Source organism: Typopeltis vanoorti, chromosome 14 (assembly GCF_054136105.1).
Source record: "Typopeltis vanoorti isolate ZY-2024b chromosome 14, IOZ_Tvanoo_1.0, whole genome shotgun sequence".
Lineage (NCBI taxonomy): Eukaryota > Metazoa > Arthropoda > Arachnida > Uropygi > Thelyphonidae > Typopeltis > Typopeltis vanoorti.
The window spans coordinates 107,543,587-107,571,274 of NC_143562.1; the positions used below are offsets into that span (position 1 = coordinate 107,543,587).

At 33.3% G+C, this 27,688-nt stretch overlaps 1 protein-coding gene across 6 annotated transcripts in view; it reads right to left on the reverse strand.

The window, feature by feature from the left end:
- LOC150099827 (semaphorin-1A-like) overlaps nt 1-27,688 on the reverse strand; it is a 405,107-nt gene that overhangs the window by 71,116 nt on the left and 306,303 nt on the right. For 4 of the 6 annotated variants that reach the window (XM_090404329.1, XM_090404332.1, XM_090404328.1 and 1 more), the window contains exons 16-18: nt 23,308-23,382; nt 17,457-17,521; nt 6,047-6,094 (exon numbers count right to left, since the gene is read on the reverse strand). In XM_090404329.1, coding sequence (XP_090260455.1) covers nt 6,047-6,094; nt 17,457-17,521; nt 23,308-23,382 — 188 coding nt within the window. The remainder of the gene's footprint in view (nt 1-6,046; nt 6,095-17,456; nt 17,522-23,307; nt 23,383-27,688) is intronic. The other 2 variants (XM_090404333.1, XM_090404331.1) reach the window with 1 other exon arrangement.

The window sequence follows — 27,688 nt, forward strand, 5'->3', positions numbered from 1 at the left end:
AGAGAAAGAACAATATAGGCAGAGACACCGAAAACATTAATTGCATTCTCCATTCAGAATGAGATCCTATAGGAGGTAAAAGAAAAAAAACTTATGGGAAGAGATTTAAAGAATAGTTTAGCTATTTAGACACAATTTTAGAGATGATAGCAAACTGAATATGGAAATAAAGTATGATGGAGAGCTAGCTGAATGTATTTATGAATAGGAAAAACAGAGAAATCAGTTGAAATACTATATGCAAGACAGCATTCAAATCAATTAACTTATTGATTTAGAGGAATGTTTAGAAATAGAAGAAAAAAAGTGAAGCTTACAGGCATGAGAGTTCCGAGGAAAATTATGATAAATGGCAGAATGATGAAAAAAAGAAAAGAAATTTATCAGTGCCATTCAGTTATGCATAATCCAAGTTCATATAAGGTGGTACGATCACTGAAATAAAATGGAAGCAAAGGATTAGTAAACAGGTGTTTGATATTATTAATAATAAATGGGCACCCCCATAGATATGAAAGACTCATTGCAGGAGACACACAATCTATCACACCTCTCCTTGAACCCATTAACAGAGAAAGCACTCACAACTGACTCTGGCAACCCATTTCCGAGGAAAATTATGATAAATGGCAGAATGATGAAAAAAAGAATAGAAATTTATCAGTGCCATTCAGTTATGCATAATCCAAGTTCATAAAAGGTGGTACGATCACTGAAATAAAATGGAAGCAAAGGATTAGTAAACAGGTGTTTGATATTATTATTAATAAATGGGCACCCCCATAGATATGAAAGACTCATTGCAGGAGACACACAATCTATCACACCTCTCCTTGAACCCATTAACAGAGAAAGCACTCACAACTGACTCTGGCAACCCATTCCACTCTTTCACAACTCTCCAAGCAAAAAATCTAGTCCTCATACCCTTACTAATCACATCTTTATTCAACTTTCAGGGATAACCACTTGTTATCTATAAAACCCTTTAAGCAATTTAAAGGTTTCTATCATATCCCCTCTTTTTCTCCTATCAACCAACCTGCAATCCACACACCCTCAATCTATCCTCATCTGGAACATTCCACAGACAATTCATCTCTAAATCCTCTCCACTGCTTCCTCATCCCTAAGAAACCCAGGGTACCAGAGAAACAACAACTTCCTTATCTCTACGTGTTAATGTGTTCTTCAATAGTCAAGTAATCTTATGGGCAACCTTATCAATATGTCCTCTAAACTAACTCTCTGTCTACCCCCCCAAAATCTCTAGATTCATTTATTTCCTGGAGTAGTACCAATGTGATACACAGCTTGTAACCTATTTTTCCCAAAATGCATACTATTATATTTCTCCACATTAAACTGACACCCATTTTCTTTTGCCCATACTGCCAGCCTATTTAAATCATCCTGCAAGCTCTCAACATCTCTTTAACTATTATTCTACCTAATTTCGCATCATCAGCAAACAACTGAATATTTCCTTTCAGGTTATTTCCTGTATCATTTATGTACAAATTAAACAGCAATGATCCCAGCACTTGGGAATTATTACACAAAGGAATTATTTTGCCCTCTTTCCACTCCCTTGGAACTCTACCAGAACTGAGACTTAAATTAAATAGCCAGTTCTCTTGCACATTCTCGCAAAACCCTTGTGGCACACCACTAGTCATTTTCACCTTGATCCTACCCTTCTGTATATCACTTTTTGACATACAGAAGGGTAGGATTTGACATCTGTCCAGCTGCCACCCTCTTATACATTTAACTAGTGTCATATTCATTTCCATTTGTTCTAATTTGTGTAACAGAAGTCTATGGGATATTCTCTCAAATGACTTTGCAAAATCCAGCAGAATCACCATATAGCTATTTCCTTTATCCAACTCTGCTGTTACTCAGTTATAACAAGTTAGTAAATTACTGAGGCACACAATCTTTCACAAAGCCATGTTGATCCTCATACAATATATTTTTTATCTACCCATTATTGAATTCTCTTTTTTTTTTTTTTACCAATTTTTCTAGCACTTTTACTACCACACTTGAGATACTGATCGGTCTATAATTTGGTACTGTAGTCTTAGAAAATCCCTTATGCAAAGGAATTATTTTGCCCTCTTTCCATTCCCTTGGAACTCTACCAGAACTGAGACTTAAATTAAATAGCCTAGTCAAAAGCATTGCTAGTTCCCTTGCACATTCTCGCAAAACCCTAGCTGACATCCCATCTAATCCCACAACTGTATTTACATTGATATTCTGCAATATCCTAAAAACCTCCAGTTCATCCAACTCTGTTACATATGTTAAAGCAATAATCACACCAGGATAATATACTCTTGCAAAGTGGTCACTCAGTAAGAGAACTATTTTATATGCTTCTATCTCCTTGTGACCATAATCATTCATTAAGGTTAATCTTGCACAGTCATTCATCCTCTTACTTTCCACATAACGAAAGAACTCTGGGATTTCCATTGGCCTTCATGGCTAGATTCTTTTCGTAATCTGATTTTGCCCTCCTTGCCAGAGCCTTGTAGCTCATAGTTCTGTAGTTTGTGCTTAATGATATTGCTCATCTATCTGATTAATCCTCCTTACATTAGGTATGCAATTTAATATTAATTCCTCTAGATGACCCTTAACTATATCTCATGCACTACTAACATCCTTACCCTGCAGTGTTTTATGACCTGGCATAGATTTCAGCTTCTTCCTAAGCTTGTCATAATCACCTGCCTTGTAGTTCCACATATACCCATTCTTGACAGAAAATTCCTCATTTTTACAATCTTTCAAGTTAAGACCACATGGTCACTTCCACTAATCAGAGGAAATGTGGTCACCTTTGTTAATTATAACTATGTTAAAATGAAAACATCTCAGAAGAGAAAGATATAGGCATATGGTTATAAGCATCAGTGTCATAAGACAGAAATGTACGATAGGACAATACTGGAGACTTCACAAATGGATTAATTTCAGGAAAATTGTAAGAAGCTAAATTATTAATAATATAAATAACTTTATCATGTAGTATTATGATAGTATCCCGCACACTTCCTGAAAAGTAAATATCTTGAAAGTAAACGATGTTGCAAAGGAAGCAATGAAACATTTTTCTCAAGACAATTATGGTGGGTAGAGACATACTGCATTTGACTTTTGATTAATATAATGAGTATCTTCGACATTGAAGAGAATTAATTTTAAAAGGTTGGCTGAAGGTGCATGTCAGATTAGTTGGCTGGTTTGGATTTACAGATTAAATTTCTGAGAGAAAAACCCATGAAATGTCCATATGAAACTGGCTAACTCACCTTCACTAGAATGTACATGTCAGAAACTGATGTATATATTTGGCGTATCCTCAGCAGAGAATCACAACTCAATAAATTTTCCAGCTGAAATTATGATCAGAACATCTAAGGCTGGCCATCATATTTTGTTTTATCTTTTTATGTCTGCCTGGTTGGTTAATGAAAAATCCTGTCAACTCTGTAGGAAAAGACTAATTCATCTTTAGATGAAGCCAGAGGATTTCAAACTCAGGTCTTTCTAACAACAAGCAGTATTGTCCTCATGCTTTTAAGAATGAGGACAATACTACTTGTTGTTATATAGATGCACCAAGTTCATTTTAATACAACATTAAAATGAACTTGGTGCATCAACAAATGCAGCTCATCTTCAGCTCCATGTTCATTTATTTATCAAACACAGAACAGAATGTAACTATTGAAATTTTTATGGAGGGTGAGGAAAGAATGCAAGGGCATCCATGGAAGTTGAGAATGAATTCTGCCAAGAAGGGGATTAGAGCTAGATTTTTCTCTCATAAAGTGGTGCGTGGTTGGAATGAATTGGCTTTGGTTGTTGTATGTGCAAGTAGTGTGAATAAATTCAAGAACAGGTATAACAGCTAGTGCGAATAGCATGGCATCCCTCACTGAGTTCCTGACTCCATGGAGGTCTCTGCAGAAGTTTTGCTTGCTTTTCATTATATAGGTAGAAACTTTGAGAAGAAAAAAAGTAAAAAAGAAGTTTAGCAGTGAAGCATCTCCATATAATACACTCTGTCCAAAAACAAACCGAACTTTTGATAGAAAATAAAACACAGGCCAATTATAATTATTCAAATCATTTATTTCAATCAATATACTCTCCCTTAACTTCGATACGTCATTTGGCACGGTCAATTAATTCGTTAAATGAGGTTTTATATATATAACAGTAACCGATATATATATCGGTTACTGTTGAAGGTAGTGGTTACTGCTGCTTAAACGTTTTCAATGGTGTCGTATCGCTTTCCTTTCATCGACAAATGAAGTCAGGGGAAGAGAAAGTCACAGGGTGCTAAATCAGGTGAATACAATAAGTGATCCAACACACAGACTGGATTTTTGCTCAAAAACTGTCTCACAATGTTAGAACGATGAGATGGTGCATTATCATGCAAAAGTGACCAGCTGCCTGCATCATGATATTCATGCCATATACGACGAATTCTCGCTTCAAAACTTCAAGATAAAACTCACCATTTACCATTTCACCAGGGCAGAATGAATTCTTTGTGGATAATGCCCTTGGAATCGTAGAAACAAATCAGCATTGTCTTTACTTTTGACTTCTCCAAGTGACTTTTTTTTTCAGATGCCCCTTTTCTGGTGGTCTCCACTCAGCACTCTGTTTCGGACTCATACTCAAAACACCATGTTTCGTCAACAATAATGATCATTTCAATGGAGTTTGAGTCCTCGCAGTGTTCAATTCGATACATTTTTTGGTCGTGGGGAACAAATCGTGAATTCAATTTACGAAGGCCCAAGCTCTCCGTCAAAATGTTGTGCACAGTTGATGTTGGAATCTCCAATTTCATCTTCAATCAATCTCACAGGTGATTTCAGGTTTTCTTTGATGAAATCATGCACTTATTGGATGTTAACTTTGCCCAGTCCAGTTTTTTGGACAGCCTGGCATTTCGTCATCCTCAAGCGTCTCACAACCATTTTGAAATTGCTTAAACCACTCGTAAACTTGAGTACAGGATAAGCATTCATCACCGTATGCTTTTTGAAGCATTTGATGTGTTTCGGTAAAACTTTTACCAAGTTTAGCACAAAAGTCAATTGCAGCTCTCTGTTTGAAACTCATTTTCCGGCTGTTCGTCAAAACACACACTGTCACTCTTGGCACTAAAACTCAGCTTCTAGTGAAACAAATGTCAAACAGTTGACAACACTAATGAAGGTTGTCGCTTTTGACAACAAAAAGATACAACAGGTGGCATCACAAGTTTCTTCTATTTTGGAAAAGTTCGGTTTCTTTTTGGAGTGTGTATAGCACTACTATAGGACAGTTAGGAAGAATGATATGCAGCTGGCAGTTGGAAAACACTACATTCAATTTCATCAACTGGTATGAGATTAAGCCACTTCAGCCTTGTTTAATGAAGAGCTGAGGTAGTCTAATAAAATTTCTACAAGGAGCAGTCGTTTTCCCTGGATACATGAGTACCCTCCTTCAAAACTGGCTAGAGAACACATACAATTAGCAGGTAAGTTTATTTTTGTGAGATGGATTATGTGGTGGAGTGACCTCCTGAGAGAGGTCCTGGGCTACACGAAGGTGTCGTGTAATAATATTACTGAACTGTCTAAGTTTTATGGAGCTTCAAGACTATCTAGACTCAAGTACTTTTTTTAATTTTTGGATAGAAGATCCATTTGATTACCCTGAATGCTCATTCATTACTACTTTAAAGTTTAAAAATTTAATACATTCTTAAAGAGTTTTCAAATTAACATTGAAGTGAAATCAAATTAGGATAGTCTGATATAGCAAGGGAAAGATAAGCTGCTAAAAATATGGATCAAGCAAGTTATTTGTGTCAGCTAATTGTTAAAGCATGGGTAAGACTGCAATGGAAATATACGTAAGAATCAACAAGAAGGAAAAAAACAAAAACTGGTTAAGTTTTGTCAGTAGGTGAGTGGTTGGCATTACTAAGTGAGAGCTTGGCACATCAACTCACCACCACTGCTGCTAGATACTGCAGATGCTGTTGTAGCAGGAACTGTACCTAAAGAAGGCAAATACTAGCTTAATTGTTCAATATGATGATGGATTTCAATTTAAATCACTACTGAAAGCAAATTTACTGAATAACACTCTAAAGATCTTTATAAATTTAGTAAACATATAAAGGTCTGAAAAGCAGATGGTTCCTTAACAGAACAATGAAAAAGAGAATACATCTTAAATTCAGAACATGGCTTAGATTTTGGCATGCAATATTCAATAAATTTGTTAGTCATTTAATGCCATTAACTATCTTGCCAATCAATAAATTTCTCCAAAATAGAAAATAGTTTTTCTAAAAAAGCAAATAACATTTAAAGAAATATCATTAAATAACAAAGGGACACTTTTGCTTAATTATACTGCAGTATGCCTAATTCCATTGCATTTTTTTAAAATGGCTTGTTTACGAAACTGCTTCCAGAGGTAATCAATATGGTAAGACAAAAACAGCCCATATTAAATACCAAAATGCCACTTCATTTGTAAGTTTTCAAAATAGGCCATGCCATAACTTCACAACAATAGCTTTGTCTTGTCAGTAGAACATGATCAAGATATTCTTGTAGAGATTCTGTGTTCTCATTTTCTGATAGTGAAACAAATGATTTAAGAAGTCATTCTTAAGTCAAAGAAAGTTTTCAGCTAATGATAATCCTCTTTTGCATGCAGCTAATCCCACAGTTTTTGCAGGAAAGATTCAAATAATTTCTAGATGAAATTAAAGAAAACGGAAGAGATTTCCCAGCAACTTATTAAATAAGGATTATAGATAATTATCATGCAATAACTTATTTATTCCTTTTCCCTTCTGATGACCCCATTTCACTCCTTGGCCTTGTTTTCCTGAAGAATTAACTCTAGTTAACTGACAATTCTACATAAAATCAATTACAGTTGACTCTCTAAGCAAATTTGCAGGCATCACAGGAATAGTTTGAGATGCTTTTTTTTTCTCCCCCAAGAGTGCAACTTCATTTTTTTATAATGTACAACTTCATTCCACAAGTAACATACTGTCAAAATGAATATATGGAGATGTGGAAATGAATCACTAACTGAAGCTGAATATTAAATAATTGAAAACATTTTACAAAAACAGAGAAAGCAGTTTTGATTTTATAAAGTGTGGAATGCTTATTTTGCCTTTTTGCCCTTATAGCAAAAAAGCACTCACAATAGAATACAAGCCTTACAATCAAATGCCCTAAAATTACAATGAAGACTATTGATGGAATCAATATCAGCAATGAAATCCTCCCAACTGCAACAAGTATGACTGCTTTATCCAACCTTGAGAAATATTCTTGGTCTTCAGTCCAATGTCCATAAGGCAACATATATTTAACCCTAGAGCATAAATGTTCAGATTCCAATTGTTTTTTCATTGTTAGTGGAATCCAATGAAATATCAGCAGAATAATAAATTACACGGCTTGTTTTTATATAGTGCAGTGATTTAATACCATGAAACATATTTGCGTTAAGCCTGCTGTGCAAACATTCCATTTTTTTTTTTTTTTTTTTTTTTTTTTTTTTTGCTACTGAAAATGAACTAATCCAATTCCCCTTTCAATAATTTTTTTTACTGCTAATAATGTTATAGATATCTGGAATAATTACGATGAAAGATTATTAAATGGCAGAAATAATGAAGAGGGATGCAATCACGAAGACATTAATACTTGAACTAGAAAAAGTTATTAAAGTCTGCAAAGTAAAAAGGCGGCTGACCAGAAATGCTTAAAACATCAAAGTATAGCATTTTTACAGCTGCCACACCATATACAGTAAATGAGAAGGCCTAGTTAACAGGTTGGATTCCAGATGGAGTAGAGCTCTCATTAGATTCAGTTTTCTTTTCCTTTTTATAAAGATGGAAGTGATAATTACGGAAGAATTTTTCTATTAACAGTATCAGGTAAGATTTAGGCAAGTATACTTGAGAAAATGATAAGAAAATCAGTGTAAGATAAACTTGAAAAACAAGTTGGGTTCAGGCCAAATACAGGTTGCTACAATCAGATTTTGTATAGAAAGGTAAGGTGTCCAGAGAAAAAAGCTTCTCAAAACAATTATATAGAGTAAACAGAACATTATACAGAGCAATATATACTATACTTTAGTTGTAAGTCAGCAATTAGAATTGAAGGAAGTACAGAACAGTGATTTCATGTAAGATAAGGGTGCACTCTATCTATTGCAGCTGGTATTTAATTGAATTAAATAACAGCTGCAAATTTGGAATGACAATTAGCAATAAAATATAAGTATAGAATATACTTTAAAGTATAAAATAGGTAAGAACATGGAAAACCTATAGAACAGGTAAAATATTTCAACTATTCAGGCACAATTTTTAGTGGAGATGCAAATTAAATATGCAAACAGATGAATGAATAAGAAAGCCTGTTTGGTAGGAAGTCAACTATTATATGGATTAAGAGAAATTAGCCAAACTTCAACTAAGTATAGAAGACAGCAATCAAGCCATTTGTAACTTATGGATCTGAGAGTTGCATTAGAAATAAAACAAACACTTCAACAACCAGAGACTACAGTTGTGTGAAGGGGGGGGGGGTGAGAACCAAAATTCTGAAAAGAAAAAAAAAAAAAATTAGGGGAGTGAAGAGATAGAATCAATGTCAGAATCATTAAAAATGAGGATATTAGGAATGTGTGAACAAAGATAATCTGAGGTACACTTAAAAAGAACAGGAGCAGAAAGGTTATCAAAACAATTGTTTGATAAGATGACAGGGAAAAGCCACAGAGGAAGACTAAGCTATAGGTAGATTTATGCAGTCAGAAGTGCTGACAAGTGGTTGACAAATTCTGATGAAAATTGTTGACAGGAGATTAGTATTAATGTAAAGAAACTTAATTGTATACTACTGTCATTGTCCTACACTTCCTTTGAGTGTACATATCAAGAAACTGCTGATATTTGAAGGGGTAAGCAAGAATGAAATATTGCTGCAATGGCTAACTTTGCTAGTAAAATAAAGAATATCAATCTGGAACACATTTCATGATAACTATTAGTGCATGTAATAATATTAGATACGATGACCATAACTAATTAAATTATGCATAACGCTGATTTTAATTCTAAGTAAGAAATGAAGGTCATTTTAATACTGTGTTTAATATGTTTATATGATACTCCAATATCACTTATAAAAACAATATTGAAATATAAGGGGGACTGGAAAGTAATCAATTATTTTTAATAGGTCATTTTTAGGCGATTGTTTTTTCTTAAATAACACAATTTATTAAATTTAATTTTTATTTAAATATTAGCATTACTTTTCTATTTAAAAAATCATTTTTTTTTTTAAATTTTAGATTATTTTTTTTTTAACATGGTGGACTTTAAAGTTGAAGAGCACCATTTACATCATTGTATGCTGTTTTTGTTTCACCAAGGAAAGAATGCTACCAAGGTTACCAAAATCATTTGCTCAACTTATGGAGACATATTGTAGGTTAACAAATGTCAGCGATGGTTTAGGAGATTTGCAGAAAAAATTTTTGATCTCTCTAATTGTCCTCGATCTGGAAGACCTCTTACTCTAGATGAAGATGCTCTTATGGCTCTCATTGAATCAGATCCAAAACAAACCATACAAGAATTAGTATAAAAACTTAATTCATCATGATCAACTGTCCAAGAGCACTTATACAGAGCCGGCACTAGAGTCTTTGGTGCCAGCATGCAATTTCTATCTAAGCGCCCCTGTAATGATCCGGGAGAGTGTGGTTCTTTTACGATAATAAAAATTTTAATTATTTGAAATTTCTTAAATAAATTTTGACGGAACAGCCACACGCGCTGGTTCGCTAAATGTAACGAACCGGGAGTGTTGGCTAGGCAGGATAATCGTTAAAAACCAGAATATTCAAAAAATTCTCAAAAGTTAAAGCAAATTTTGATAAAGCCACTTCACTTTAATCACTGAATATAATGATACAGGTATTATAGCCTTCTCACCGACCCAAATCGCTAACAAAATTAAAATGAATTTTTAAAGTTAAAATTTATTTGAACTAAAGTTTAAAAAATTCTTGCATTTTACAAGTTACTAAATTCTTAGTAACTTATAAAAATTATTAAAAAATTTTTACAAGTGGAACTATCTTTTAGAAAAATAAAAGAAACTCAAAATAGATGAGAAAATAAGAAAAGAATTCAGAAATAATTAGAACATTTAATATAAGTATTCAACAAATGACATCTTTACAGAATAACAGAAAATAAATTAAATTACATAAAATACTTGAAATAATGATCTTAATGTTTAACTCCGCACATATATCATTTTCAATAGCTATTAACGCCAAACTAACAAGCCTTTTCTGTGACATACTTGTTCTTAAGTAGGTTTTAATCAATTTCAACTTAGAAAAGGAATGTTCACCACTCGCTACACTAACAGGTAAGGTTAATAGTATTCTTAAAGCAATTGAAAAGTTAGGGAAAGATAAATTATTGGACACAATAAAATTAAGAATATCGAAAGGGCTTTTGAATATTTAAATTATCCTTCTGAAAAATATTCCGGAAAGCACATAACTCGTCATATAGTTCTATTGCATTTACGTCTTTATTGTCGCAGTCCAAGAGAATCTCTAAATCTTCACAATTTTTTCGTAAATCTTTGTTATTAATTTGTAGTAATTTATACAAGAAATTGAAATTATCATAAGTTTTTAGTTGTTCAAAACGTTCTATTAACGAACACATTGCAATGTCTAGAATGTGTATAAAATGTGTATAAAACACATTCACTCTAAATTTATCTTTTGGCGATTGTGGCGTTTAGTCATGATGCTCGTAGTCAAATTGTCATGTCTTCTTTCATCGTTGAATTTCCGTACCAGTTTTAAATTCTTGTTCTCCATCCACCTCTTCACTCAGTTCTTTTGCCGTTTTTAGAACTTCCGATCAGATACAAAAATTTGTATCTGATCGATACTCTTGTAAGAATATTTTAAGTTTTCGATAGATTCTAAAGCAAGTGTAATGTTCATATTTTTGTCTTGAAGCATTTTACTCACAGGGTTTATTCTGTTAAGTAAAATCATGCCAAGTTATGAGAGAGTAAATAAATTTGTAGTCCTTTATTTTAGCACATAATGTTTGTGCTTCATACTGAGTTTCTTTATTAAAATTTTCATTATTTAAAATTTCAAAAAGTGCATCGTATATTTCTCCTAACTAATATCGTAGAGGGTGGATTGCATTAATTTTACTTTCCCATCATGTTTCTGATGGCTGTTTCAATGTTAAATTTTTTTACGAACTTTAAAAGGTTTGCCCAACGTTTGCAAGAGAATGAAAATAAATTTTATATTTCTTGAATAATTGCAAAGAAACTAATTGTATCTGCATTCACTTTGGCTGCATCGTTACTTTTTAAATTTAGATTAAATTTAGAGTATGAGCAGCACATGGTACGTAAAACGTTCGAGGATTTTTGTTCAAAAGCAAATTTTGGAGCCCATATTTTTTCCCTTTCATATTTGCTCCATTTTCATACCCTTGACCTCGCATGTCTTCAATGGGAAAGTTCCATTTTTCCAGTTGTTCCATTATTGTTGCACATAAACCACATCCGTTCGAATCTGATATATCTGCAAAACCTAAACCGTTTTCCCTGATCTTGACAATTCCATTGTCACAGGAAACAAAGCAAATAATAATGGTCATCTGTTCTGTTTTACTTGCATCAGGTGTGCAGTCTAAAATTATGGAATAACATTTAGATTTCTGAATTGATAATAAAATTATATCCCTGATTGCGTTACTTAAAGTTTGCAATATTTCATTTTGACTGTCTTTACTCAAATAGCGTACCCTATTGTATTCGTTGTAGGGCCCTTTCAACATGATTTTCCATAACGGGATCAAACTTCACAAACAGTTCGACTCATTTTAAAAAATTGCCGTTAGTTATTGTTACACCTGATATCTTGAGAATATAGTATTCTCAGTTATCATGGTGTAACATGAAAAATAAATAACATAAATAAAAACCCCCGCATAAAAGGAATAATTTAATTAATAAAATATTCTTGCATCCAGTATAAATTGAGTAAAATGTAAAGGTCTATTGTTTAGTTAAGATAACAAAGGAAAAGAATGTATTAAGATGTATTATGACTAAACAAGGAATTTGTATTGAATAAATAGCTAACTAAGGATTAATATGGTAATGCGATTAAGAATGAAAGAGTTAAGTGCATAAGTATAAAGGAATGAGTCATGAAATACGCTATGTAAGAGGCTACAGATTAAGCATTAAGTAGAATTCTGAGAAAAGGTTTAAAAGGGGGTTAAGATAGAGGCTAACAAGAGAAATAACAGAATATCGCTTAGGGCCTATACCCGGATAGAAACTTCGTTACGAGTTGCCGATCAAAATGACGTATGGCAGCAAAATGCTACCCAATTGGTAGACAGACGGAAAACAAGTAGGAGGCGGGAAAAAGAAGTAAGAAAGGGCGCCGTTAGGGAAGTAACCCCCCCTCGAGGCCTTTTTTGAGGAGTGGGGCTTTTTCGAGGAGTAGGGTCTCTTGGTGTTTGGGGAAGACGTTTAGATAGTCAAGGAGGCTTGAGGCCTTTTTGCCTTTTGCGAGAGGAGAAGAAACGTTGTTGGATAGTTGCGGTGGTTTTAGTTTGGTTTTCTAGTGGATTTCACGGTATTCCTGAGTGGAGAGATATGGCTTATATCCTCATGCCACAACAAGGAATCGAAGGTGAGCGGGAAAGCTATTCCCGTATTCCTATGTAGAAAGCAAAATATACCATAGAGTCATAGGAAGCTGTGAAAATATCGATGTCCTCGTTTCGGATAGTACAGCCGATGGCGCAGATGTTTATATAGCCCTGAATTGCAAGAAGTTATGCAAGCAAGTTCGTTCAGTAGAAGGTAAAGGCCCATAAGTGAAGCTAAAGAAAGGTATTGTGAATTTTGTCTTATGTTAACTAGAAGTTGTTTGTGATAGGTACCATTGTCATAATGCGGAACTGTTAAAGTGATTAGGGAGAAATTATAATAGGACTTTAGAATTTGATAGAGAGTGTTAAAAGTAAGCTAGCTAGTGTTGATAATTTGTGAATAATTAATTGTCCTAAAAATCTTGAAGTGCCTACTATATTGTAAAAGGAAAGTTAATGACATAGTTGTGTGTTAATGAAGTAAATGGTTTTGTTAATATTGAGTTTGATTAGTGTGAATTGAGTAATCAAATAGCCTGAGGAATTTGAATGCCTAGTGTGATGTATAGAGAATCGGAATTGTCATAAATATGTGCTAGAGTAGTTAATGATTTTGTTAGTGTACTTGAAGTTGAATAATCTAATTGTGTGTGGTAATCTAAGTTGTCCATGTTAAGTGAATTCATGTTTTGTATGAAATTTTGTGGAGGTATGATCGTAGTAACTTTTGTCGAATCATAGCCCAACTACTTGTATTAAGCTAATTTTAGTTGAGTATTTTGATATGTACCATGTTTAGAGAAATAATAAACCTTTCGTTTAATGATAAAAAAGTTGTCTGATATTGCTAATCCAATGCACCGCTTAGAAACATTCGAGCCTAATCATGCGGGGAATTAATGTTAAGAAACGGGAAGTTTAAGGAATTAATGTTGAATAACAAGAAATAGTGTCATGACTGCAATAGTTACACTTTCAGATATTTGAGTTCCTTTTCTCTGTTTATGTATAAAATATCTTAAACTAAATATCCCAAAGGGCGCAGTTAAAATACAAATACTAGGGATACTACGGGGAACAATAACTCAGATATTAGTAGGAATTTTGGTGATGTCTTGAAAGTAGAAGTTAGAAGAATATAGACGAAGGCAATTTGTAAGACAAACAAAATCGTAAGATAGAATGGGACATAACATTATTCCTTTCATATAATTTATCAGATGATCTGCAAAAAGCTAAATTTCGACTACCAAGGAATTTTATAATTTCATTTAAGTGCTAAAACACTCGTCCAATGTTTCTTTTCCATTTCATAGATGCTTTGAGTCTGGCAATCAATAGTAGTTTTGATTATTAAATTTTTATCAAGTTCTTTCCATTTTAAGAAATTTTTCATGGGAGAAACTAGTCTCATGTCTATGTAAAGTTATACTTCTACAAGACTACTTGATTCAGTAGGTGCAAAAATTTGCAACAAAAGCAAAAAACAATTTCAAGTTTCGGAATAAATGCGCCATGTTCTTGGCAGGAGCTCCCGTTTTCTGTTTCTTCTATTATAATACATGTTGCCAAATTTACGACCATATGTATCTCTGGGATATATTATATTTTTCTTTTGAACAGGCCCCATTTCAATTAAAACAGCTCATAATTTTTCATCAATATTTCCCCATTCACCTGGATCTAAATTTACAGAGACTAGCAATGTGTTAGTTTCATGGTCAACTACAACTAAATCTTGTTGTAGCTGACTAAATCCTAACTATTTTTCACTTAAATCATGTTCAATTATCTTGTTCAATAGTACTTTCATGCAAACTGGATGATATGCACGGTTCTTCAACTCTGATTTCTGTTTTATCGAGTTGGTTACAATCTGCATCAGAATATTTTAATAAATTTATTAAGAACCCCAGTTTGTTTCTTCATATCTGCTTCTTTCGCACCATGACGCTTACGATTTTGTGCACCGAATAACTTTTTTTTAAAATTTTTGATTCCATTTCTATTTTATACCCACAAGAAATTATTACACAACGACACAGAGAATAAATAACAGTCGGCACTGCGCTGTCAGTATCCTACTGAGGTGCATACCATACGACTGGTTAACTAGCAACAAATGTTTTGTACGAAAATTTGTTTCTGCGCATAAAAACTGTTCATCATTTCACTTTAGATAGATTGCAGTAGACAACATTCTGCAGGCAAGCATTTAGCCTGCTCTAGCTGCAAATTGTAAACAGCCGGCTGATCAAAGAGGCAGCAATATACATTTTTTTAAAATTTTTATTTGGTGTATCCGGCCTTATTTATTTTAATATTGATCATTCTAAGAATTTTTTGTTTTTATGATAAAGATTTTGTTTCTTAAAATTAACTTATGAACCGCTCCCTGGCGACGTCGCCCCCATCATAGCGGGGCCCGCTTCCGCCATCCCTGCACTTACATAAGGGTGGCAAGGTTCTTAAACAGGGTGTATGGGTACCGCACGAACTGTCAGAAAATAATAAAGCACAGAGACATCCTATTTGCAATTCATTGTTGACCAGACAACGAAATGACCCCTTTTTTGGAACGAGTTGTAACTGGTGACAAAAAATAGGTGCTGTATAAGAATAATAAATGCAAAAAACAGTGGCTTTCTCCAAATCAAACTCCAATTCCAACACCTAAAGATGGACTTCATCCATCCACAAAAGGTTCTGTTGTGCGTTTGGTGGGATATTCATGGAATTATTTATTACGAACTCATGGAACAAGGTAGGACTATTACAGCAGCCATCTACTGTGAACAATTAGAGTGACTACATCAAGCATTGTTAATCAAACGTCCTGCGCTTGTCAATCGAAAAGGGGTAATTTTGCAGCAAGATAATGCAAAACCACATTCTGCAAGAATGACTCAAGAAAATATTAGGTAGTTAGGATGGGAACTTCTACCACATCCTCCATATTCGCCAGATATTGCCCCTAGTGACTATCACTTATTCAAATCCTTAGAACACAGCATAAGAAATAAAACCTTCTGTTCACAAGATGATGTCCAAAGGAGTTTGATATCATTTTTGCCTCCAAAGAAAAAACTTTTTTCGAAAAAGGAATGCTAAACTTAGATCGTTGGAATAAGGTTATAATTAACAATGGCGATTATATAATTGAATAATGTTAATGTATTCTTTAATAAAATTTATATTAAAAATGTAGCTCAAAAAATTGATTACTTTCCAGTCCCCCTTATATAAAATGATTAGGTTACACAAGTTTTTGAGTATGGAAAAAAATTAGTCTGAAAAATATATTTAAAATGATGATGTACAATGAAATAATTATAAGAAATATATATAATAAAATCATTAAATATAATATTAATATGTAGTTATAAATCAAAATCATAAATTTAAAACAATTGTTGGACTTATTTAAGCCAAATGAAACCTTAGTAATATTTGGAGGCCAGGCACATCTTCAGTATCAATTTGAGATGCTCTTTAATATTTTTTAACAACTTAGTCCAAAGTCATTTTCAGTTAAACTAAAGTTCTAAAACACTTGGTAATGTTATAAAGTTTTTCCAAACCTTTCTTTTTTTTTAATCATGCTTTCTATTCAGTCTTGAGCAGCAAAAACTGTTGTATTTGTGCCCTGTAATTATAAACTGAGTTCATTTGACAAATCAGCTAAACTTGGAACCCATATCTGGTCTGACGTATACTTACCGAGATGAAAAAAATATGATCCTTGAAGAAAACAATTCTTCTGATTCAAATAAACATGCAATTACTTTGCTACATGGCAACCAACTAATATCTGTGTGTGTTAAAATGGCAACATGCTTGCTGTCCATTTCTTAAAGAAGTGAATAGCCTGGAATTTGTTGGCTTTGATTTTATAAGGCTGACTATTCTGATAGCATTATCAAGTACACTTTTAAAGTTGAGACATTCATTGTCACAGCTTGTCTATGAATGCTGCAATGAGTTGAGATATTAGCACATATTTGGATGTGAATAATAATGGTCCAGAGTTTTCTGTCATTTTTTTCCACCTGTACAAATTTCTCAACTGGACATCAGGTTGTTTTCTTCAAAATATGAGAAATTAAAGATAAGTTTTTAATGGCACTATTGACATAGTAAAGATTATTAGACATGTATTTACAAGAATAAAGATAATTTTTATTACTGCAAGTATTTCAGCCAGAAAGTATTTAGATCATCATCAATGCAAAGTAATCACAAAGTGAAGCTAAAACAAAGAACATTAATCTGATTTACATAGCTGATCCATGTGCTAGTGCCTCATGGCACTCCAGCACATGGAAACATTAATACCAAATAATTTGGTATTGATGTTTTAGTCTAAGAAATCATTAGAAATTAAAATCACTATGTCTTTATTAGAAAATCTACTTTGTCATTAAAATAAAAATTTATATTACTTTCCTTATAGCCTACCACTTTAAAAATTGCAGATATATAAAAATAGACAAACCCAAAACTTAAGCAAAAGCATCTAAAGAGATATTTAGTAAAATAATTCAAATACAATATTAGTACAAGAAATACCATAACGAAAGGGGTACAAAATTCATATTTATATTCCAATAAAACCATTCATGTCATTTTATCTCACCTTCGCCACAGCGAACATCTTCACCATTTTCAACGTTTTGAATATAGTCTTCTCTTCTCCATAATCTAAAATTATTAAAATACTCAGCTTCAGAAATTTATATATTGTTGACCTTTATTTAAGACAGTCACTTAAATATAACGAATTCAAATGATGTACAAAGCAAGTTATAATATACTGATAAAAATTTCAATGACCCCCCCCCCTTTTTTTTTTTGCCATTATGATAAAGTTTGAAAGCTTTTAGGATGAAAAATATCTATGGTAAACTGAAATGACTGATATTTAAAGAATCTCGACCAATTCTGAAAACTGATTTATTTAGGCACATCACTTTTCGAGAAGCCAAACCATTACCATAAATAAAATGTGTGGTGGCTGTTAAATTATTTACCATCAACAGTTAAACACAAATCTATTTCACTTAAGTGCAGATTAGGTGAACAAGCAGAAAGTCATCTCAAACAATCCAGTGATAAGGAGGAAGTGATAACTTACTACTAAAAGCAATTTTAATTTTATTTAAATACAGTATCTCATGTTGTTTCTTTTTGTCTCTTTTTTTTAGTAGCTTCCTAATTTTTAAAATTTCAATTTTACTTATAAACTTTTTAAAGTATTTATAAGCAAGTAATGCCAAGAACATTTGTAAGAAACAAGATGACTTTCGATTGTCCAAAATTCATGCTAATAAAATCAATGGGATTTATTTTCTTTACTTCTATACTTTTCAGCAGCTTTTATGTAATAATAAAATTATCGATTGTTATAATATAATGTACTGCATACTGCAACTACCCTTTCCAGCTGAGTTGTAAATAACCTGATATGTTCATAGACATATAAACAGGATAATCATTTGAATGCAATCAGGAAGGGCAATAGATATTAAACACAGAAAATATATTTTTTTGCAATAAATTATTTTAAAACAAATTTATCATTTTTATGTATTTCAATTCCAATTAGCTTTAGTATAGCATTAAGAAACACTGAAAATAAAACTGATAACATTTCATGAAAGATCAAGAAAGTGCAACAATAACCAATGCCTTTATACTTCAGGCACAAAACAAGTGAGCCATCCATGGAATAACTCTCTTTAGACATTTTCCCTGATCCTAGATGGGTACACATTTCAGTTCCTACCAGTGCTCAGGGATAGTACTTTTTTGTTACTTACAAGTGATCTATATGAGATCTAGTAGCATTAGTGAAGCACAAATCAGTAAACTTTTTAGTGAAATAGTACATGTTTTATAGATATAGTCTAACTTGTTAGTACAGCTTAATATGATAACTTATTAACTATCATCTTTAACACCCCCAATGCATGCGCGCAAGCGCACGCACGCACACACACACACACTCTGTTCCCTGTGAAATATGTATATTCTATTGTTGCTTTGTTCAAAGTTTGCCTTGCTCAAATAAACATTTGACAAGATACATATCTAGCACATCATTTTTTTTTTTTTTTTTTTTTTTTTTTTTTTAAATCACTGATATCTCTCCATGGAAGTCCAATGCCAGAAACTCCTCACCTTCATTCCTGAAATGCAATATCATCTTAGGCCCACAGTACCAATTTCAACTCATTCAGATTTGATGACTAAAACTGCATTTGGCATTGCTCAATCATTCCTATTTTCATTCAATTCCAGTATTTTCAGGACACATTTATCTGCACCCCCCCTCCTGATCCCAATAGTTCCGTTTCTGATTTTTTCTCCTTTCTCCAGGTGCCCAAAGCTAGATATCTGGAGAAAGGAGATCTACAAATTCCTTATGCATGATCTTCACACTAACTTCTCTACAATAATAGCCCTACATACCATGGCAGTAGTCTCGTGGTCTTTACTTTCTCATTATATTCTTCTTCCAGTAACTAATATCTTCTCATTTCATTGTTAGTGACCTTTGAACTTCAAATTTCTAACCACCATAACTGAAAGATCTGTAACCAATATATTATAATTATTAAAAGAAACCTCTAGAGTAAGGAACTCATTGGGGGAGGCCATACTATCTACACCAGCTGTCATACTTGTTCTTGAATTCATTTACATTACTTACACACACCATATCCAATGGCAATCCATTCCAATCACACACCACTCAGAGTGGTGTGTGATTGAAACTAAAATCTAGCCCTCGTATCCTTCTTGATAGCATTCATTCTCAACTTCCAAGGATGCCTTAACATCCTTTCTCCACTCTCCATAAAATGAAAAATTCCATCTACTAAAATCTTGTATGACCCTTCTAGAAATTTGTCTCAACCATATCGCCCCTCTTTCTCCTGTTTGCTCCTATATGAGTCTACAGTTTCAGGCATGAACTTAGACTCATATACAACTTTCAAACATTTTTTTTTTTTAATATGATATTTTTGTCCTGCTGAAAACTAAATGGTGATCTCTTTCCACTTTAAATCCTCAACATATGAGGATATCATTATTAACAATAACACAGTCAAGATTGTCTTCTCTCCATATGAATTTATGCATATCATTATGTGGAAATATGGCATTTATAATGCCTAGGTCATGTCCTGAACAGAAATCTGGCGTGCATGTAGCATTATTATTAATACACTTTTCTCACTCCTCCAAATTTTCTCTAAAATGTTTATTTTGTTTTCTGAATTCATTTCATGCTCAACTATTCAGATGTCAAAAAAAAAAAAACAAGATGAGAGAAAATATTAAAAGAATAACAAGTAATTGCTTTCTTCTTTTTAATGTAAATCTTTTATAAAAGACTGAAAACTTATAATAGCATGTCAAGGCATTCAAGCAGTGTAATATCTCGCATGGGCAACAATAATCTACCACCTAAAACAGATTCATTTTCAACTATATGTTTATGCCACATCTAAGCAACTTCTCAATGTACATAGGGAACAGTTGTTCTAAGAGCAGAAGTAGCAGCATGAAAGAGGGAGTATTTTGGGAAAATGATGATGTGATATGGGTATCTGTGACATGCAGTTGAGATCAGTCAGCAGTTGGTTGGAGAAGAGATGTCTGATCTGTCATCAAAAGAAGTGAAAGATATTTTCATGTGGGCATGTGCTCACATGGAAGAAACCAGCTAGAATTGTTTTTCATGCATTAAAAATGACCTATTTGTTTCCCCACTAGAGATGGTACAGAAATTTACAGCACAGAAATCTGAGGCACAAGTAATGGTTTAAGATAAATGCAGCATGCTTTAGTAGTTGGATTGAGATTTTTCGTATAAGAAAGATCTGGTACCATGTATTCTAGCAGGAGTTTCATTTTGTCCATCTCATACATATAATGATATCTTCAGAAGCATGAAGCAGGTAAGGTTTTGATTTTGCTCTCTTTTAATATAGTGTCTGGCAGAAATGTCTGACAAAACTTCAAAATGTATTGTCCTAACATTGGCTATTATAACTGCTGAAATGCATTGTATATAACTTATCTCTAATTTATGTTAGAAAGTTTGTGGTACAAGGGTGGTCTGAAAAATTCTCAGTCTCGACCATAGATGGAAACACTATCAGCACGATTTTTTTTTCCTAAGTTGGTACATCTGTCATAAGCATCCATGTGAAATTGCAAGTCATTTCTATCAAGTAGTTTCATACAGTTGTCTGTAGACCTTGAAATGAATAAAATTGAGTATCATGTGGTTATAAAATTCTTTGTAAAAGAAGGTTTAACGCCAAAAGAAATTCATTTGAAGTTAATAAAAGTTTATGGGCACTCTTCTCCTTCATTTTCGACAATTAAGAAATGGGCTACCGAGTTTAAACATGGCCATACCAGCCTTGAAGATGATCCATGTCAAAGACGTACAAAAAGTGTAACAACACCAGAAAACATTGATCAAGTGCACGATATGGTATTGGATGACTGGTGAAGTCAAAAGTGCACGAAACTGCTGAGACTATACACATTTCAAAAGAACATGTAGGATATATTTTGCATGAAGAATTGCAAATGAAAAAGCTTTGCACAAGATGAGTGCCACACTTGCTCACAGCAGATCAAAAACTTACTTGCATGAAAATCTCTGAACAGAGCTTGGAGAGTTTTAACAAGAATAAAACTGATTTTGTGTGTCGATTTATTACTATGGATTAGCCATTACACACCAGAATACAAACAGCAGTCAAAACAATAGACAGAAGTCGGTTGTTCGGTGCCAAAGAAGACAAAATCGGTTTCATCAGCAAGAAAGATCATGGCATCTTTGTTTTGGGATGCTAAAGTCATTTTGTTAATTAATAATGTTTTACCAGGGAATATTATTATTCCCTGGTAAAACAATAACCAGGGAATATTATTATGATCTTTTACCCAGACTAGATGAAAAAATTTGTGAGAAAAGACCTGGTTTGCAGAAGAAAAAAAAATCATCTTTCATCAGGACAATGCACCTGCTTACAAAGGTGTTTTGGCAATGGGAAAATTAAGAGATCTGCACTATGAATTGTTGGAACATCCACCCTATTCCAGATTTGTCTCCCTCTGACTCCCATCTCTTCCTTGTTTGTCAGCATTTTTCTTTGAATCAAGAGGTGATGATTGCAGCTGTAGAGGGGTATTTTGCAGATCTTACTGAGAACCACTACAGGAACAGGATAATGGTGCTGGAGCATCGCTGGAATAAATATAGTAGTTCTTAAGGAAAATTATGTTGAAAAATAAAAATAAATTTGAAATCTATGTTTACAATCACTACTTTGTGACATGAAGCATTATGATGTCGGAAGGTTTCAATACCACAGAACTAACAATGCAAGACATGGAGAATTATCCAGAACTTAAATGTAGAACCTAGATTCCATACATTATGATTAGCAGAGATAACCACACATTACACTGCCATATGCAAAATGTAATCGATGGGAAAACATACTCACCTATAATCATTCTGTAAGCATCTTCCATACCCAAAGACATCAATCAGATACAGCACATTGTATTACTTTTCACTCTGTGGGCATGATTTCAATCTTTGCAGTCTAGATTCTGTGCAACTTGGTTCATGCGAATCGACTATTTACATTCACTGTTGCTCAGAGCTGCATATTGCTGGCCCATTTGGCCGAGTGGTTAGCGTACCTGCTCTGCAATTAACAAGTCACAGGTTCAAATTCCACTGTGGGCATGGGTGTTTGCGAGTGTCTTTAGGTGGCAGATGAATTTCATCGCATGGTGTGAGACCACTGCTGTGCTTATTGGAGGTCTGATGTGGCTTGAAAAAGATAAATGTTTGGTCTCTATAGTAAGGTTTCCAGACTATGTAAAATAAATAAATTACAGAAGAAATATACAAAATTGATGGGGGGGGGGGATCCTTAGCCCACCCATGGTACAAATGCATTATAGGTTTAACCATGTTTCATGGGTGGAACAACATAAAAATCAAATTTTCACAAGTCAGCCTAATCCTTTGCATGACCATTGATGGCTGTTCACATATCAAAACAGATTTGCTAAGCTATTTGCACAATTATATCCCTTTTTACAAATAAATGGTGTCACGTGACATTAAGTCACATGCCTTATTATACAATACAAACCTCAAATATAATATCCCATCCAATTTAATATACTGCAGTACATTACACTGAATTGTATGCATTTATATTACACATAAGAGCTGAAGTTATTTATATATATAGTTTATGTATTTTACTATATACTTCATACCACAAAGTTTGGGATAATATTTACCAGCTTAGTTCAGTTGTATAAGCTGAATTCCAAAATAAGTTTTTTTTACTCTCCAAAAAAGTTATTGAAATGAAAGAAAAACAGCTAATTCTTCATGTTATAAAGTTTTTATGTTTTAAAATTAAGCAATTCACCTGTGACGAGAACTTGAACATACTCCTTTACTTCTATCCCAAGCACAGTATGGATCCTGAAGACGGACACATCTCCTGTAAAATATAATTTTTCTTTAAAGAAACAATCTTGGTAAAGATTACAAAACTGTATCCATACTAATTGATTTTTTTCTTCTTTTATTTAAAAACTTATATGATGGAATTTAGGAGAGAGAGACCTATAACTGGTGTAATCTGTACTATGTTACGATTATCTCATTTGATGTGGATAAAAACCGAAATCTTTACTGCTGCTTTTTAAACTAAGGAAGTATGTGAGTCAACAAGCAAAAATAAATTGCTTGAAATTTTAGAACTAAAAGTAAGAGGAAAAAATATTCAGTATTTTTCTCCAGTACTACATAAAGACTGTAACAACAATAAAATATGGAGTAGTTTTGAAACTTCTGAAATAGCACTTAGTGTCATGCAGGATAACTATCAGCCACATTTGTTTAACCTTTGCCTTGAGAAACAAAAAACCTACATGAGTAAAGTCAAAACAATGGCAACTGGTAGAAATGAGAGCTTAACCTAGAAGTAGAAAGAAATAAACTGGAACAGGTTAAAAAATTCAACTACTTAGGGCACATTAATCACAGAAAATGATATTATGAAGAATAATATCAAACAAATGACTAATATGATATATGGAAAATACAACTTTCCAAAGAGCTTCAAATCAAAGCATATAGCTTGATGGTACTCCTCACAGTTCTTAATGGTGTAGGTTTGAGTTAGCAAACAAAAGGAAACACAAAGATTGAGAGGCTTTGAAAAACAAGTTTCAGCAAAATAAATAAAATAACATGGAATGAAATGAAAACCAATCAGGAGATCAGAGAAGAATTATGCCATCATATTTCAGTTACAATAAGAATCAGAGAAAAACAGTTACAATGGTATGAACATGGGATGCATAATGCCTACTAAATAATTTCCTGAAATCCCCCAAAATTGTAAAGTGCTGCCATGAAGACCTAAAAGGAAATGGATAGAAAACATTGTAAATTTAAGTGGCGTGAACTGTTACAGAAATGTAAATAACTTGGCTGCAGATAGGCTGGACTGAAAAGCTATAGTTCAGAGTAGCTTCAATAGGGAAATAATAGGGAAACCTTTCTAAAGGGATACTGATTTATCCTGCTAAAGACTTAAGTTGTGGTCACTTCAAATCATAATAGGACCAATCCGAGGACATCAACAACAATAATTTATAAAACTTGTTTTGTATGCACTCTTTCTATCCATGAATGTATGTACATTGAGTTGGAACACTTAATAGAAGATTCAATGAATCATTATAATAGTTTATTCATATAATTAAATGAATAGAGAAACATGCACCAAAATATACATAACAATTCATGGAGAAAGTCTACTGAATGAAGGTGAGCCAAATTGCTCAATTATGTGCCAACTCAAATGTTTTTAATATACAAGTCTATTCTTCAGAAAGAACCCTATGCAAATAGGCTTGAGAGGTGGTTTCGTACAGATTAATTCTGGCATTTGTAGTGATGAGTTTGGATTCAAAGATATAGGCTATTATGAAACGGAATAGTTTGTGCTTTCTTATTACTATGCCAGAATAAAAAGAAAGGCTGAAAATCTACTTCAATAGTGCTTCATTTAAATTTTTTTTTTTTTATGCTAAACATGAACCTAACTAATTCTGTTGTTTTAAGGATACTTGCGACATAAGACTGAATGATATAATCACGTAATCACAAGAAAGATATTTATTTAACCAAATATTTCGGTCTGGAAATAGCAGACCATCGTCGGTGGTATTACAAGAACAGTTTAAAAAATATACAAGCTAGAATACTAACAATAGATCGTTGAAATTAGAACATGCCGCGTGATGTTATATCACTAAGTATGAAACGAAATATTTTGAAGTAGAAACATGATTGAATTTGCTATTAAAAAAAAAAAAATTAATGAGTAATCTTGATTAGGCTTTCCCAGATTTTTGATATAGATATGCAGTCATTACGATTCAGGTTGGGATGATGGAGCAAGGCCTCCACGCTTTCCTTGAACAAACGTTCGAACCTATAACGGGATCTATGTAAGAGGCGCGTTTTGGACCAAAGGATGCTGTGGTCAGTTTCAATCCCGTGTTGAGCCAAACCAGACTTTTCAGGTTTATTGTGAAGAATGGATGATTGATGTTCTTGGATTCTTTTTTCAAGAGAACGTCCAGTCTGTCCAAAGTAAGAGAGATCACAGTTGCAAGGAATTTGATAAACTCCAGGAAGAGATAAAGTTGAGCGTTTGTCTTTAGGAGAAGGAAAATGAGAAGACAATTTGTTAATAGGAGAATACGTAGCTATTAAATCATATTTCTTCAAAATTCTTGCGATAGGTTCTGAAATACCGGAGATATAAGGAATAGGTACTCGACGTATTGAATCTTTGTTGTTTTGTGGAGGATTATAAGATGTAAGAAGACGTTGAATACTTTTTTCAGAAAAGCCATTGAGTTTCATGTGTTGCTGGATAGTAGAAAGTTCTTTCTGTAGATAATCAAAAGTAGAACAATTAGTTTTGGCTCTTTTGATGAGACATTTTATAATTCCTGTTTTTTGACATGGATGATGGGCTGATTCTTTCAGAATATAACGACCTGTGAATGTTGGTTTCCTGTATACTGTAGTTGTAAGAATATTTGAAGATGATCGGATGAGGAGAACGTCTAAAAAAGATAACTGGTTGTTTTCTTCTAATTCCATAGTAAACTTTATGCGATGATGTAAGGAATTAATACTGTTTAAAAAGGAAGATAAAGTGTTTTTACTGTGAGGCCAAATAGCAAATATGTCATCTATATATCTTACCCAAAAAGATGGTAGAGGGAAACTAGATGTGAAGAGGACTTTTTCTAAATGTTCTAAATAAAAGTTGGCTAAAGCTGGAGAAAGAGGACTTCCCATGGCTGTTCCTTCTACTTGGCTATAAAATTTGTTTTGACATATGAAATAACCAGAATGTATAACGAAATCGAATAGTTTTATAATATCTTGAGGAAAGATGTCAGCAAGTAGTTTTAAAGTTTCCTTAAGAGGTACATTGGTGTATAAGGATTCTATATCAAAACTAACCATAAGATCTGTAGGCTGTAATGAGACATCTTTTAATTTTTCTAAGAAATCTGAGGAGTTTTTTAAAAAAGAACTAGAGTTGCCAATGTAAGATTTCAGTAATTTAGCTAGATATTTGGCTATACGGTAAGTAGGAGAATCAATGCAATCTACTATTGGACGAAGAGGATAGTCAATCTTATGGATTTTTGGAAGGCCATAAAATCTAGGAGGTCTTGCAAAATGAGTTTTAAGTCTTTCAATTGTGTCTTTATCCAAACTGATGACTTCATCAAGGAGAGAATTTAATTTCTTTAGTTGTCTGTTGGTTGGATTATAATCAATTTCTTGATATGTGGAGCGATCTCGAAGCAAAAGAGAAAGTTTTCTTCTGTAATTTACTGAGTCCATAACTACTGTTGCTTTTCCCTTGTCAGCTTTAGTGATAATGAGGTGATTATTTTTTCTCAAGGACTGTAAAGATTTCATTTCAGAAGGAGATATGTTAGAAGGAGGAAGTTTAGCCTTAAGTAGAGAAGAAGCGACTTCTAGGCGAAGAGCATTAGCTTTATCGCTGGTTAGATGATTAAGATTCCTTTCAATGTTAACTAGGAAATCTAGATATGGTATTTTATTTGGAACAATAGAAAAATCATGTCCTTTTGAAAGGATGAGGGTTTCGCTTTTAGTCAAAGGACGTCCGGATATATTTACAATCCAATTATCTGGAGTTATGAATGGCTTGGATTGTTTAGACGAAAGAGCCTCATATTTACGGTTAAGATGTTGACTTAGTTTATTATAAGCACGTTGAGTAGAACGTTTAGCTACATTTAGAACTATGTGAGAAAGATGTGGATCCAAATTTGTGGATATATAGGTGCGTAAATCAGAAGTCTGATGACTGTGAATAGCAAGATCACGTTTAGCAGCTTTAAGTTGATTACGGATTAGAGATAAACTTGTGTTCCGGTAAATATTATGAGCTCCAGGAGATTTTGTTTCTTTAATCTTAGCGAAATTGGGAATAATCTTGTTGTCGCGGCACTTTTTTAAGAAATTAATCTTTGCTCGTAACCTACCTTGTATAACTGAAAGTTTTCCTAATTTACCAGTTATTTTGGTAGCATTTTCCCCGTGAAGGATAAGAATTTGTTGTTTTAAGGATACTTGCGACATAAGAGTGAATGATATAATCACGTAATCACAAGAAAGATATTTATTTAACCAAATATTTCGGTCTGGAAATAGCAGACCATCGTCGGTGATAT